General features: G+C 39.5%; 1 protein-coding gene across 1 annotated transcript in view; it reads right to left on the reverse strand.

Moving 5' to 3' along the window:
• The window catches only part of LOC110504172 (ALK tyrosine kinase receptor-like), a 629320-nt gene that overhangs the window by 89113 nt on the left and 525615 nt on the right, over positions 1–14592 (reverse strand). The window contains exon 5 of the mRNA XM_036962248.1: positions 4115–4248. Within this exon, the coding sequence (XP_036818143.1) occupies positions 4115–4248 (134 nt within the window). The remainder of the gene's footprint in view (positions 1–4114; positions 4249–14592) is intronic.

Genomic DNA, 14592 nt, shown 5'->3' on the forward strand with positions numbered 1-14592 from the left:
CTTGTCTGTTCCAATAACCAAAAGGGGAAACCAGCCATAACTCAACTGTAACTCTTTTGAAATCCACATTTTATACCACATTTCTTCAATATTATACACTTCCTCGAAACGTCAAAAGCAAAGGTCCCTACAATTCCGCGTAGAGCTCGGAGGAAATTGAATCAACGGGATTAACCTAATTTAAGGACCTCTCGAGGTTCACAGAGAGATATTATCCCCTGTAGCACGCCAACCCTGCATTTCATTCCAAAACATATGGTAATGGGGTTTACATCCAGAACAGCAGCCGGAAAAATCTCCAGTTTGAAAAAGGTTTGCACTGCTTTTCAAACACCCTTAGAAGTGACATCAAAACATAGCTATGAAAGCAACAACTCTTTCCAAAGTTCACTGTATTCCCCAGAAACGAATACTTTAGTAGCTAACTCAAGTAAGTGTTTAATTTCAAAGACAAATGTACTAACCTGTTCACTTTTCAAATTTGAAAGAATAAATTATAACATGTAAATAAGGTAAAATAATAAAAGATTACATTTATATTACGTAAATATTACATTTAAGCAACTTGTTCGGTTCTTCACTTTGTAATGTTCAACAAAGCAGAGCATCGTGCTCAGAACATAAAAGTCAATTTCACAAAAAGCTAAAATATGTTGTAAGCAAGGACCAACACTTTGACACTCAATTCGAGATTACAGAACAGTTAAAGAACAATTCAACTAGATGTAACATGCCTTCACAGACTTATATTTCAGTAGGCATTTGACATGTATTCACAATGAAATAGTGGAAACAGCAGAAGCTAACTTTTAGAGAGAATCAGCTATGCTATCTGCATACACAAAATCACCAAATGTATGTGGACACCTCATTCTAAAATCATGGGCATTAATAAGTGGAGTTGGTCCCCTCTTTTCTGCTACCATTTCTGCCTTCTGAAAGTATTCAGACCCCTTCCCTTTTCCATATTTTGTTACGTTACAACCTTATTCTAAAATGGATTAAATAAAAGAAAACCCTCAGCAATATACACACACACAATACTCCATATTGACAAAGCGAAAACAGGTTTTTAAAAATGTTTGCAAATATATATATATATATATATATATATATTATATATATATTATATATATATATTCCATATATATATATATTTGTAATACCTTATTAACAAAATAATTCAGACCCTTTGCTATGAGACTTGCAATTGAGCTCAGGTGCATCCTGTTTTCATTGATCACCCATGAGATACTTTATATTTATTTAACCCTTATTTTAACAAGTAAGTAGACTGAGAACTCATTCTCATTTACAGGGAATAGTTACAGGGGAGAGGAGGGGTACATGAGCCAATTGTAAACTGGGGATGATTAGGTGACCATGATGGTATGAGGGCCAGATTGAGAATTTAGCCAGGACCAGGGTTAACACCCCGATAAGTGACATGGGATCTTTAGTGACCACAGAGAGTAAGGACACCCGTTTAACGTCCCATCCAAAAGACAGCCCCCTACACAGGGCAATGTCTCCAATCATTGCCCTGGGACATTGCTTTTTGACCAGAGGAAAGGGCGCCTCCTACTGGCCCTCCAACACCACTTCCAGCAGCATCTGGTCTCCCATCCAGGACCAACCCTGCTTAGCTTCAGAAGCAAGCCAGCAGTGGGGTGCAGGGTGGTATACTGCTGGTAAATTCAATTGATTGGACATGATTTGGAAAGGCACCCACCTATCTATCCATATTTGGTCCTACAGTTGAGAGTGCATGTCAGAGCAAAAACCAAGCCATGAGGTAGAATGAATTGTACATAGAGCTCCGAGACAGGATTGTGTCAAGGCACAGATCTGTGGAAGGGTACCAAATAAATTCTGCAGCATTGAAGGTCCCCAAGAACACAGTGGCCTCCATCATTCTTAAATGAAAGAAGTTTGGAACCACCAAGACTCTTCCTAGAACTAAGCAATCTGGGGAGAAGGGCCTTGGTCAGAGAGGTGAATAAGAACCCGATTTTCATTCTAACAGAGCTCTAGAGTTTCTCTGTGGAGATAGGAAAACCTTCCAGAAGGACAACCATCTCTGCAACACCCCACCAATCAGGCCTTTATGGTAGAGTGGCCAGACGGAAGCCACTCCTCAGTAAAAGACACATGACAGCCAGCTTGGAGTTTGCCAAAAGGCACCAAAAGACTGTGTTTTTCAGCGGAATGGACTGGGATACTAGTCAGGATCAAGGCAAAGATAAATGGAGCAAAGTACAGAAAGATCCTTGATGATAACCTGCTCCAGAGCTCTCAGGACCATAGACTGGGGCGAGGTTCACCTTCCAACAAGACCATAAGCACACAGCCAAGACAACGCGGGACTGGCTTTGGGATAACTCCAACCTGACAGAGCTGGAGATGATCTGCAGAGAAGAATGGGAGAAACTGCCCAAATACAGGTGGGCCAAGCTTGTAACGTCACACCCAAGAAGACTCAATGCAGTAATCGCAGCCAAATGTGCTTCAACAAAGTACTGGGTAAAGGGTCTGAATACGTATGTGAAATGTTTTAAATTTGTTGTACACAGGCAAAAATGTAAAAAAAAATGTCATGCTTTGTCATTATGGAGTATTGTGTGTAGATAGATGAGAAAAAAACAATTAACAAATTGTCCCTATACTTTCCGAAGGCACTGTATAACAGCCTCCACTCTTCTGGGAAGGCTATCCACTAGATGTTGGAACATTGCTGCGGGGACTTGCTTCCATTCATCCACAAGAGCATTAGTGAGGTCGGGCATTGATGTTGGGTGATAAGACCTGGCTCGCAGTTGGCGTTACAATTTATCGCTAAGGTGTTTGATGGGGTTGAGGTCAGGGCTCTTTGCAGGACAGTCATGTTCTTCCACACGAATCTCAACAAACCATTTCTGTATGGACCTAGCATTGTGCACAGGGGCATTGTCATGCAGAAACAGGAAAGGGCATGCCCCAAACTGTTGCCACAAAGTGGGAAGCACAGAATTGTCTAGAACATCAATGTATGCTGTAGCATTAAGATTTCCCTTCACTGGAACTAAGGGGCGAAAAAACAGCCCCAGATCATTATTCTTCCCCCCCCAAACTTTACAGTTGGCACTATACATTCAGGTAGGTAGTGTTCTCCTGGCATCCGTCAAATCCGGATTCACCAGAAGCGGGATTCATCACTCCAATGAATGCATTTGCACTGCTTCAGAGTCGAATGGTGGTGAGCTTTACATCATTCCAGATGATGCTTGGCATTAGCCATGGTTATCTTAGGCTTGTGTGTGGCTGCTCGGCCATGAAAACCCATTTCATGAAGCTCCTTATGTACAGTTCTTGTTTGGAACTAAGGTACTGAATGTTGCAACCGAGGACAGCACTCAGCAGTCCCGTTCTGTGAGCTTGTGTGGCCTACCACTTCGCGACTGAGCCGTTGTTGCTCCTAGACATTTCCACTTCACAATAACAGCACTTACAGCTGACCAGGGCAGCTCTAGCAGGGCAGAATTTTTACAAACTGACTTATTGGAAAGGTGGCGCCCTATGATGGTGAGCTCTTCAGTAAGGCCATTCTACTTTCAATGTTTGTCTATGGAGATTGCATGGCTGTTATCAATATTATACACCTTTCAGAAACAGCTGAAATAGCCGAATCCACTAAAACTTGAAGGGGTGTCCACATACTTTTGTATATTTTATTTATTTATTTTACCAGGCAAGTCAGTTAAGAACAAATTCTTGTTTTCAATGACGGCCTAGGAACAGTGGGTTAACTGCCTGTTCAGGGGCAGAACGACAGATTTGTTCCTTGTCAGCTTGGGGATTTGAACTTGAACCTTCCGGTTACTAGTCCAACGTTCTAACCACTAGGCTACCATGCAACCCAGGATAGCCTAGTTTAGATGTGGATATACAGCACACACTTGATGTAGACACTGCCCATAACCACAGATCTAAGGTCAGATTGCACAACTCAAAATCCATTAGTAGAACCAACATTTCTGACATTGGGTCAGTCTTTTGATTAAACTATTAACCACTCCACAGTACAGTAGCGTGCAGACACACAACACAGCAATTGCTAACTTAAACGCTCACTTACCCATGGTGCAGTTGGTGGTGAAGCCCGGTTTGATCGTGGCGGTGGCATCCTGTTCGCTCGGCCGGTCATAGCTGGCTTGGATCCTGAAGGTCGCCATTCCACGGGACCCCAGGGTGAGGTGGACCACTGCCCAGCTGCCGAGTAAAGAGATGAGCATGAAAATCAGGGCGACTAGTAGACAACCCGGGCGACAGGGCCCCCCATGCCTAGTGTAGGGGTTGGGAGTCAGGACAAGAGTTCCCTCTTCCTCCACCTGAGTTTCCCCCTCCGTGGAGGTCTCAGGAGAGGGGGTAGACTGGGTTCGTGTGGAGCATGTTGTGTTCGAGTCCCCCTCCTCCCCCTGCATTTTGGGAGGTTCCCCCTCATCCTTAGCCTGTTGGTGCATGCTCCTGCCGGGTAACTTGTGGACAAGCTTTTGGCGAAGCCTCTTACTAAAGCTGACAGGTGGTGTGCGTGGATGACACCCTGCACTTCAGTACCAGAGGTGGCAAAAATAGAGTGTGCAGGTGTGTGTGTATCAGAGAGAGAGTCAGAAAGGGTGTGTGCATGCCACACACACCAATGCTAGCTCCTGTGTGCAAGGATATCCTGAAGCGAATGCTCTCTCCAGAAAGCCACCGCCTGCCTTTGTGTAGTTCAACGTGGTCCATAATTTTATTAAGCAAATTGCAGCTGATATCACTTTGGATTCGGGCTACTGACCAATGACTAATCCCTCCTGCTCTCTCTCCTCCCTCCCCTTGCCCTCTCTTCCTCCCCCTCTCCCCTACCAACCACCTATCACCATGCCTATTTTCTGTATTATTTATTTATGACATACTGTATGCCTCTCCGCCCTCTATTGGATCAAAATAAACAACATGAGGTAGTACAGTAGCTGTGGATTTGTGGCTATTTAGTAAACACAATGCACACATACTGTAAACCACAACCCCAACACTTCTAGTAAGTTGTACTGAAAGTCAATGAAAAGTCATTATTAATTAAAATGTTTGTGGTACTGACTCAAAACTAAATGAGAAGTCACACCAGATATATTTTTTGTAAGATCTGATAACTGAACTTTTTTTCCCAGCTTGCTCTACTGCAGGTAAACTTTTTAGAATTGTTTTTAATATATGCGTTTTTGCCTGTACATTGAGTAATTGAATGGTTAAATGTTATGCTACACAATAAAATAAATATAATTTTTGCAACCGTTACTGAAATGGTTGTTCCAGTTTAAATGACTTAGGTAGTTTCCTCCCACTGTTCTTAACCCTGGCACTCGTTATGAATGCAGGTTGTGGGTGAATAAAAATGTCAAATGTTGGATAGCCTAATGCTTGATAGATTCCAATAGGAATTACACATCACTTTGCAAACCAGCATAATGCAATTTACAGTTAGTGTTGCAAGATTATGGTACATTTTCCAGGTATTCCAGAAATTCTGTCTGGAAATTTGGGAAAGTTTGCAACCCTACTTGCAGGTCTAGTGTGGCCCCTTGACTTTTTCCAATTTTGTTAAGTTAAAGCCTAAAGACTCTGACCATGACAAACAAGATTCTGTGGTCTGATGAAAACAAGATTGAACTCTTTGGCCTGAATGTCAGGTGTAACGTCTAGAGTAAACCTGGCGCCATCCCTACGGTGAAACAAGGTGGTGGCAGCATGATGCTATGGTATCTTTTTCAGTGGCAGGGACTGGGGGATTAGGGAAAGACGAACGGAGCGAAGTACAGAGCGATCCTTGATGAAAACCTGCTCCGGAGAGCTAAGGACCTCCGACTGGGACGTAGGTTCACCTTCCAACAGGACAATGACTCTAAGCACACAGCCAAGACAATGCAGGACTGGCTTCGGGATAAGTCTGAATGTCCTTGAGTGGCCTACCCAGAGCCCAGACTTGAACCCAATCGAACATCTCTCCAACCTGACAGAGCTGGAGAGGATCTGCAGAGAAGATTGGGAGAAATTCCCCAAATACCAGTGTGCCAAGCTTGTAGTGTCACACCCAAGAAGACTCATGGCTGTAATCGCTGCCAAAGGTGCTTCAACAAAGCACTGAGTAAAGTGTCTGAATAATTATGTATATGTAATACATATTATAAAATTATAAAACACGTTTTTGCGTCATCATTATGGGGTATTGCGTTTACTTGATAGCTACCTACACAAATAGCTAGCTAGAACAAAGTGTTAATAAGATAAATTCATTAAAAAGATTAAAGGCAATACAAATAAGTTCTCTTCCGAAAGCACTGTATGTAATCATTAAATTTTAATGACAATATTCGCCTAGAAAGACCACAGGACTGAAAATGAACGAATTCAACAACATTGTATTTGTTAGTGACAAAGACAGTCATGGGTGGTAACTCTACAATTCAATCGAAAAGGCAAGGCACACTGGGAAATGATTGGAAGCTTGGCTTAGTGGGGGCATTAAATTGAAGTATACTTATTAAAAAAACTACATTTGTATTACTCATAGCAAGAGAGCACTCAGCTATTTAACCTATGTTATCCCATCGGTCACAATAGTGACCGTAAAAAAACGTTTCCAGTTATAAGGCTCTATAAATGTCACTGAATGATGTATCAATGCATTTCCAGAAATTATTGGAAAAATCAAGGGTCTCAATGAAATATGTGCAGTGTCACATGTTTAGTGTAAATTGTCACATGACCAGAGCTGTTTACTTCCTGGTTGAGAAGAGGATGGCTGCATCAAAGCTCCCAAACAAAAGGTTAGGAATGGATGTTAACATTAAAATAGGACACTTTTTTTGTATTGATATATGCATTTGCATTTGCAATTACTCAACTTTGTTCAGTGTGGTCATAGAATGTGTAAACATGTTGATGGCAACAATAGTGACAGGCTATTAGGTATACACATACTGATACACATACATAGGTCTTGTTCTACCTAACTTTCTACTCTGTTCTTTCTTTTAGTTTCACTTTGAGGCAAGAGGGTCCAGTCAGAAGAACCAAGGGCCTCTACAAGCCATAGGGTTCAGCCAGAAGAGCCAAGGGAAAGCTGCAGGTGGTCAAAAATAGAGATTGAGTGTTCAAATGATCGAAGAGGCCTGCCACTGATGTGATTCCAAAACACGTAGTATACAGCCCAAATATGCAAATGTTCGTCAAGAAACCACTGACGTACTACCTATGCATGTGAGAAATGCAAAGAGCCACTGCACTTTGAGTGCTTCAAGATATACCATGGACAGTAGAAAAGGAGATAAGTGTGAATTAAAAAGGGCTGAAAAAGACAATAAAATAAAAATAGAAAAGTCGATAAAGGGTGAGAAGAAGCAGTACAACGCAAGAAAAGAAAAGTCGACAAAAAAGACAATCAAAATGACTGAAGTGTTTTTGGAAAAGAAGGTCAATTGATTCAAGACATACTGTATGACAGGAAGTCTGACTGATCACAATTTAAATAGTGATGCACAAACTAATCTTGCACTTGGTTCTGAAGCCTACCTCTATATATATATATATATATATATATATATATATATATATATATATATATATATATATATATATATTATATACAGTAAATAAAAGCACTCATTGTGCTGTGGAGCTTTTATATATACATGTATAATTGTATTTTGTTCAGTGTAGGCCTCTACTTGAATGCATGTTCTACAGGCTACCTCTATCCTAAATGTTACCTTTATGTTCAGTGGGAATGAATAACACGACTGCTATACAGTTGTTAGTGAATGTTGCACTAAAATGTCACAATGACAATGTTACAATGAATATTGCACTAAAGTACAAGTTCAAATGTTACAATAAAGTTACAATATTAATGTTTCAATATATGTTGCACTAAACTAACAATGTTACAATAACGTTACAATATTAATGTTTCAATATATGTTGCACTAAAGTAACAATGTTACAATGTATGTTACAATAAAGTAACAATGTTGAAATACGTTGATGTTTTTTTGTCTTTGCTCTAAGTATTCATATCGTGTTGTATAAAGGTTTTTGGTGTGTTAAAAAGTCACACTAGAATGTGACGGGGCATTCTAGAGGCAACGCTGGGGACTGCCAGTGACAGAGTTTTAAATGTGTAATTAACTGGGTTGAGATATATAAGAACTTTGATAACTGCATGGGAGAAAGACGTTATTTTAGTATACGTAACATTATCCCACCAGTCACAATTGTGACCGACCATAAAACACACTTTTTCACCTACTTTCCCATTAACATTTTGAAAAATAATGATTGATTACTTCAAAGGGTTACTAATGACACTTGATTTGGATATTTTCATGTCTGGGAAAAATTTGGGATTAAATGGGTTAAGTTTCCTAACTAAAACAATTTTGGGTAATCGGTATCCTAAAAATGTTTGAGTAGGCAGAACTTATTCGGTATTACATTGGACACACTTTGCTGTTTACTTTAAAACCGCAGATAATCATAGCATTCACATGTAGATGTTGTAAAAGATACATTTACAAGATAACTCCAGCTTCAATATTGTGACTTAAATGGTATTTTCTTCTTGCAGAGTTCAGTTTGGCGGACAGAAAATGTTACCCATAATGTTATCGATGTTGATACATGACTAAAAGTGCTTGAACTACTGAGGACATGGATGTAATGCAGAGACTAAAAAGTCCATCACACTAAATATCTCCAAAGATGTTTGTAGTGCCTCCTAGGGTTTCATTGAGTGGTGGAGCAGTCAGTAAACCATACCAAATATATGCATGACACATAAGTAACTCAGGACCAGTACATACAGATGTAGGATCCATATATGACCATTATTGACGCAGCAAAATAATCCTGCAGCAACAGGATTAGAACATTTTTTCCATTCACACTTTTCCGCCGATGTCATGTTGCTTGATCGGTGGTTAGACTATTAGCTGGCCAAAATTATGCTAAACTGTAATGGAAAACTGTAAACTAAAGAGCAATTTTGTGTTATATTAAAAGTAATATACTCTAAAACATTTCACTGCATCATACTGTAAATTAAGGTGCATTGTGAGAAAGTGTTGTGTGGGCAGGGAAATAATTGCTGTATTTTGAATGATAATGAATTACCACCCCACGGAATACAGTACCTTGCCATATTTAATGAATGCCAAAAACCTTTTGTTGTTTATTGCTCTTTTAACATGTTTTGAGGAGTCCTATGTAAGAGACAATATTTGTTACACCCGTGATTGAGAACACTGTATAGTGCCCCGTCAATTAAAAATGTATATGTGATAGATTAGGGTTGCAGGAAGTCTTAAAGCTTATATGGTTGAGGCATTTGTCCATGTCCTTTTGGGCTGTTTTTACCTGTAGTCACTGTCAGTTTGGAAGCTTTGGTTAAGGCCTCTAGAAGTGCAAGTATTTGTATTTACTATGGATCCCATCTTCCTGGGGTCCAGCAAAATTAAGGAGGTTATACAATTTTAAAAACATTACAATGCATTCAAAGATTTCCACCACAACTACATACAGTACCAGTCGAAAGTTTGGACATACCTACTCATTTCAGAGTTTTTCTTTCTTGTACTATTTTCTACATTGTAGAATAATAGGGAAGAAATCAAAACTATGAAATTACACATGGAATAATGTAGAAACCAAAAAAGTGCTAAACAAATCTAAATATATTTTATATTTGAGATTCTTCAAAGTAGCCACCCTTTGCCTTGACGACAGCTTTGCACACTCTTGCCATTTTCTCAACCAGCTTCATGAAGTAGTCACCTGGAATGCATTTCAATTAACAGGTGTTAAATTAATAGCTTGTTAAAAGTTCATTTGTGGAATTTAATTCCTTCTTAATGCGTTTGAGCCAATCAGTTGTGTTGTGACAAGTTGGGGGTGGTATTCTGAAGATAGCCCTATTTGGTAAAAGACCAAGTCCATATTATGGCAATAACAGATCAAATAAGCAAAGAGAAACATCAGTCCATCATTACTTCAAGACATGAAGGTCAGTCAATCAGGAACATTTCAAGAACTTTCAAAATGTATTCAAGTGCAGTCGGAGAAACCATCAAGCGCTACGATGAAACTGGCTCTCATGAGGCCCACCACAGGAAAGGGAGACCCAGAGTTAGCTCTAATACAGAGGATAAGTTCATTAGAGTTAAATGCACCTCAGATTGAGTTCAAATAACAGACACATCTCAACATCAAAACTGTTCAGAGGAGACTACATGAATCAGGCCTTCATGGTCAAATTGTTGCAAGAAAACCACTACTAAATGACACCAATAAGAAGAAGAGAGTTGCTTGGGCCAGTAGCGCTTGAGATGGTTTGGGATGAATTGGACAGCATAGTGAAGAAAAGCAGCCAACAAGTGCTCAACATATGTGCAACTCCTTCAAAACTGTTGGAAAACCGTTCCTCATGAAGCTTGTTGAGAGAATGCCAAGAGTGTGCAAAGCTATCATCGAGGCAAAGTGTGGCTACTTTGAAATATCTAAAATATAGCATGAACAGTATTTTGATTTGTTTAACACTTTTTTGCTTACTACATGATTCCATAGGTGTTATTTAATAGTTTTGATGTATTCACTACTATTCTACAATGTAGAAAATAGTACAAAAAAAGAAAAACCCTAGAATGAGTAGGTATGTCCAAACTTTTGACTGGTACTGTTTCTACAATACAAAATCCATTTGTATGTGTGTGAATAGTGTGTATGTTATCGTGTGTGTGTATGCATGTTTCTGTGCCTAGGTTTGTGTTGCTTCACAATCCCTGTTGTTCCATAAGGTGTATTTTGTTCTGTGTTTTAAATCTAACTTTACTACTTGCATCAGTTACTTGATGTGGAACAGAGTTCCATGTAGTACTCTGCACCTCCCATAGTCTGTTCTGGACTTGGGGACTGTGAAGAGACCTCTTGTGGCATGTCTTGTGGGGTTTGCATGTGTGCCAGTAGTTCAAACAGACAGCTCTGTGCATTCAACATGTCAATACCTCTCAAATACAAGTACTGATGAAGTCAATCTCTCCTCCACTTTGAGCCAGGAGATATTCAAATGCATATTTTTAGCTCTCTGTGTACATCCAAGGGCCTGCCGTGCTGCCCTGTTCTGAGCCAATAGTTGTGGCATCTGACCACAGGAATGAACAGTAGTCGAGGTGCGACAAAATTAGGGCCTGTAGGACCTGCCTTGTTGATAGTGCTGCTAAGAAGGCAGAGATGCGCTTTTTTTATGAACAGATTTCTACCCATCTTAGCTACTGTTGTATTAATATGTTTTGACCATGACAGTTTACAATCCTGTGTTACTACAAGCAGTTTAGTCACCTGAGGTTTAGGGATTAGTGAATGATTTGTCCCAAATACAATGCTTTTAGTTTTACAAATATTTAGGACTAACCTTGCCACCCACTCTGAAACTAACTGCAGCTCTTTGTGAAGTGTTGCAGTCATTTCAGTCGCTGTAGTAGCTGACGTGTATAGTGTTGACTCATCCGCATACGTAGACACACTGGCTTTACTCAAAGGGGCCTAGATAGCTGCCCTGGAGAACTCCTGATTCTACCTGGATTATGTTGGAGCGGCATCCATTAAAGAACACGCTCTGTGTTCTGTTAGAAAGGTAACTCTTTATCCACAATATAGCACCAAGTTTTTCCAGCTGCAGCGTACGACGAATAATGTTAAAAGCTGCAGTGAAGTCTAACAAAACAGCCCCCACAATCATTTTATCATCAATTTTTCTCAGCCAATCAGTCATTTATGTAAGTGCTGTGCTTGTTGAATGTCCTTCTCTATAAGCATGCTGAAAGTCTGTTGTCAATTTGTTTACTGTAAAATAGCATGTATCTGGTCAAACACAAAAGTCTTTGTTGATAGACAACAATACTTTGTTCACCTCTTCCACACTCACCTTTCAGAATTCAAAATGTTTTTTTGCCTATCTTGCCAATGAAAAAAATCATTAAAGTAGTTGGCAATATCAGTGGGTTGTGATGAATGATCCATCTGATTCAATAAATGAGGGAGCTAAGGTTGCCTTTTTCCCAAAATTGCAAGTGAATGAGTTAGGGTGATAAATAACTTGTGTGGCTTTGATGAATTAGATAATTTTGTGTCTTCTGAGTAGGAAACTAAGCTGCCTGACTAGAAAGCACTAACTGGCTGACTGAAGCTGGCCGTTTTTACAGTACCATAATATAAAAAACAGATGTTACTTACCATCGAGCTGCCTGTAAGCTACTATCAAATTCACCCTAACAATTTTCCAGTGTACATGAAAAGTGCAAATTAATGCAAACCCTGTGGCACAGGAAAATTATCAGCGACAACATAGTGATCAAATTAAGATCCTACATCTGTACACACATCCTTCACTGCAGACAACATACAGTTTCCTAAGACACACACACACAATCATCCTCTTAAGCAAAAGGCAAAACACACACACACAGACACACACCAACCATCCTCAAATACAACAATCTCTCCTATCCCCTCCCCACATCCATCCACCTTCCAGCATAGTACATTATATGGGCTCTGGGAAAAAGAAAGAGGGGATTTCTGCATTGATAGAGAATAAGCTTTGTTATAAGGGGCCAATGCTCCACTATATTCCATTGTTTTCACCTTTATTTAACTAGGCAAGTCAGTTAAGAACAAATTCTTATTTACAATGACGGCCAAGGAACAGTGGGTTAACCTCTCTTGGGTAGGGGGCAGTATTTTGAATTTTGGATGAATGAGGTGCCCAATGTAAACTGCCTGTTACTCAGGCCCAGAAGCTAGGATATGCATATGCATGGTAGTATTAGATAGAAAACAATCTAAAGTTTCCAAAACTGTTAACATATTGTCTGTGAGTATAACAGAAATGATATGGCAGGTGAAAACCCGAGGAAAATCCATCCAGGAAGTGGGATTCTTTTGATGTGGATGCTTTTCTATTGAATGCCTATACAGTATCTAAATGGTTAGGACCCAGATTGCAGTTCCTATGGCTTCCACTAGATGTCAATGGTCTTTAGACATTGTTTCAGGCTTGTATTCTGAAAAATGCAGAGCTCGTTTGCATTAGTGACCGATTGCATGCCGTTTGTTGTTTTTCCTTTTTATTGTATACGCTATTGTCCGGGTGAAATATGATCAATTATTTAGACAATAGACAACCTGAGGATTAATTATGTTTCACATGTTTCAATGAATTTAACCGGTACTATTAGGATGTATTCAACTGCATGTCGTGACCGCCTTTGATCCAGTGGATTACTGAACAAATCGCGCCAACAAAACTGAGTTTTTGGGACATAGAGAGGGACATAATCGAACAAAACAAACATTTATTGTGTAACAGGGACTCTTGTGACTGCGACCATATGAAGATCATCAAAGGTAAGTGATTAATTTTATGGCTATTTCTAACTTTCATGACTCCTCTACTTGAAAATGTTTGTATGATTTTGTAAGCGGGGCGCTGTCCTCAGATAATCGCATGGTATGCTTTTGCCATAAAGCCTTTTTGAAATCTGACACAGCGGCTGGATTAACAAGGAGTTAATCTTTAAGCCGATGTATAACACTTGTATTTTTATGAATGTTTAATTTGACTATTTCTGTATTTTGAATTTGGTGCTCTGCAATTTCACCAGATGTTGGCTAGCGTCCCACCTGCCCATAAGAAGTTTTAACTGCCTTGTTCAGGGGCAGAATGACAGACTTTTACCTTGTCAGCTCGGGGATTCAATCTAGCATCCTTTCAGTTACTGGCCCAAAGCTCTAACCAGTAGGCTACCTGCCGCCCCAATAAGAAAGAAATTAATTAAATAAGGTAAAAAGCAGATAAGAGTTTACCCTGTATACAGCAGCCTTGAGAGGAATATTTTGTCAGGTTATGAATGGAATGGAAAAGGGCAAGGCCAACTAGCATGCATGTAGTGTGTGTGTGTGTGTGGGGGGGGGGGGGGAGAAAGGCTTATTGCTTATTGACAACCTAACTTAGAACACATTCTACGCATGTTCTTATTTTGTTCATCCCTTTCTTCTATTTGAATTGAATTCATCCTTAACTGAAAAAGAATGGACTATGGTCAACTAAACACTACAAATGATCTATTCAAGAAAATCCATTCCACTGGCTAAATTATTACAATGTGAATCTCTCTTACAAGAATACACAAAATATGCCAAGATAGATTAGATATAATCGTATAATTTGTACGACATTACATTTACATAGTATTCTGTCTTGTGTGGAAGTGTATCTATTGAAGACCTCATATAAGCATTGCAAAGACTAATCTAAACATATATGATTCTAGATTTATGAATCTAATTCAGTGTGCATGCACTATAATACACATTTAATATCACATATTCTCACGAAATTGGAAAATAATTTGAATGCTAAAGTGTCTCTTTATTATGATATGAACAGAACCACTGAATATCATCACTCAAACATCTAAATCGAATGAATAGTGTGTCAATCGGTGCCCTGGCTTTCCCTTC

The sequence above is a fragment of the Oncorhynchus mykiss genome, chromosome 25, assembly GCF_013265735.2.
Source record: "Oncorhynchus mykiss isolate Arlee chromosome 25, USDA_OmykA_1.1, whole genome shotgun sequence".
Classification (NCBI taxonomy): domain Eukaryota; kingdom Metazoa; phylum Chordata; class Actinopteri; order Salmoniformes; family Salmonidae; genus Oncorhynchus; species Oncorhynchus mykiss.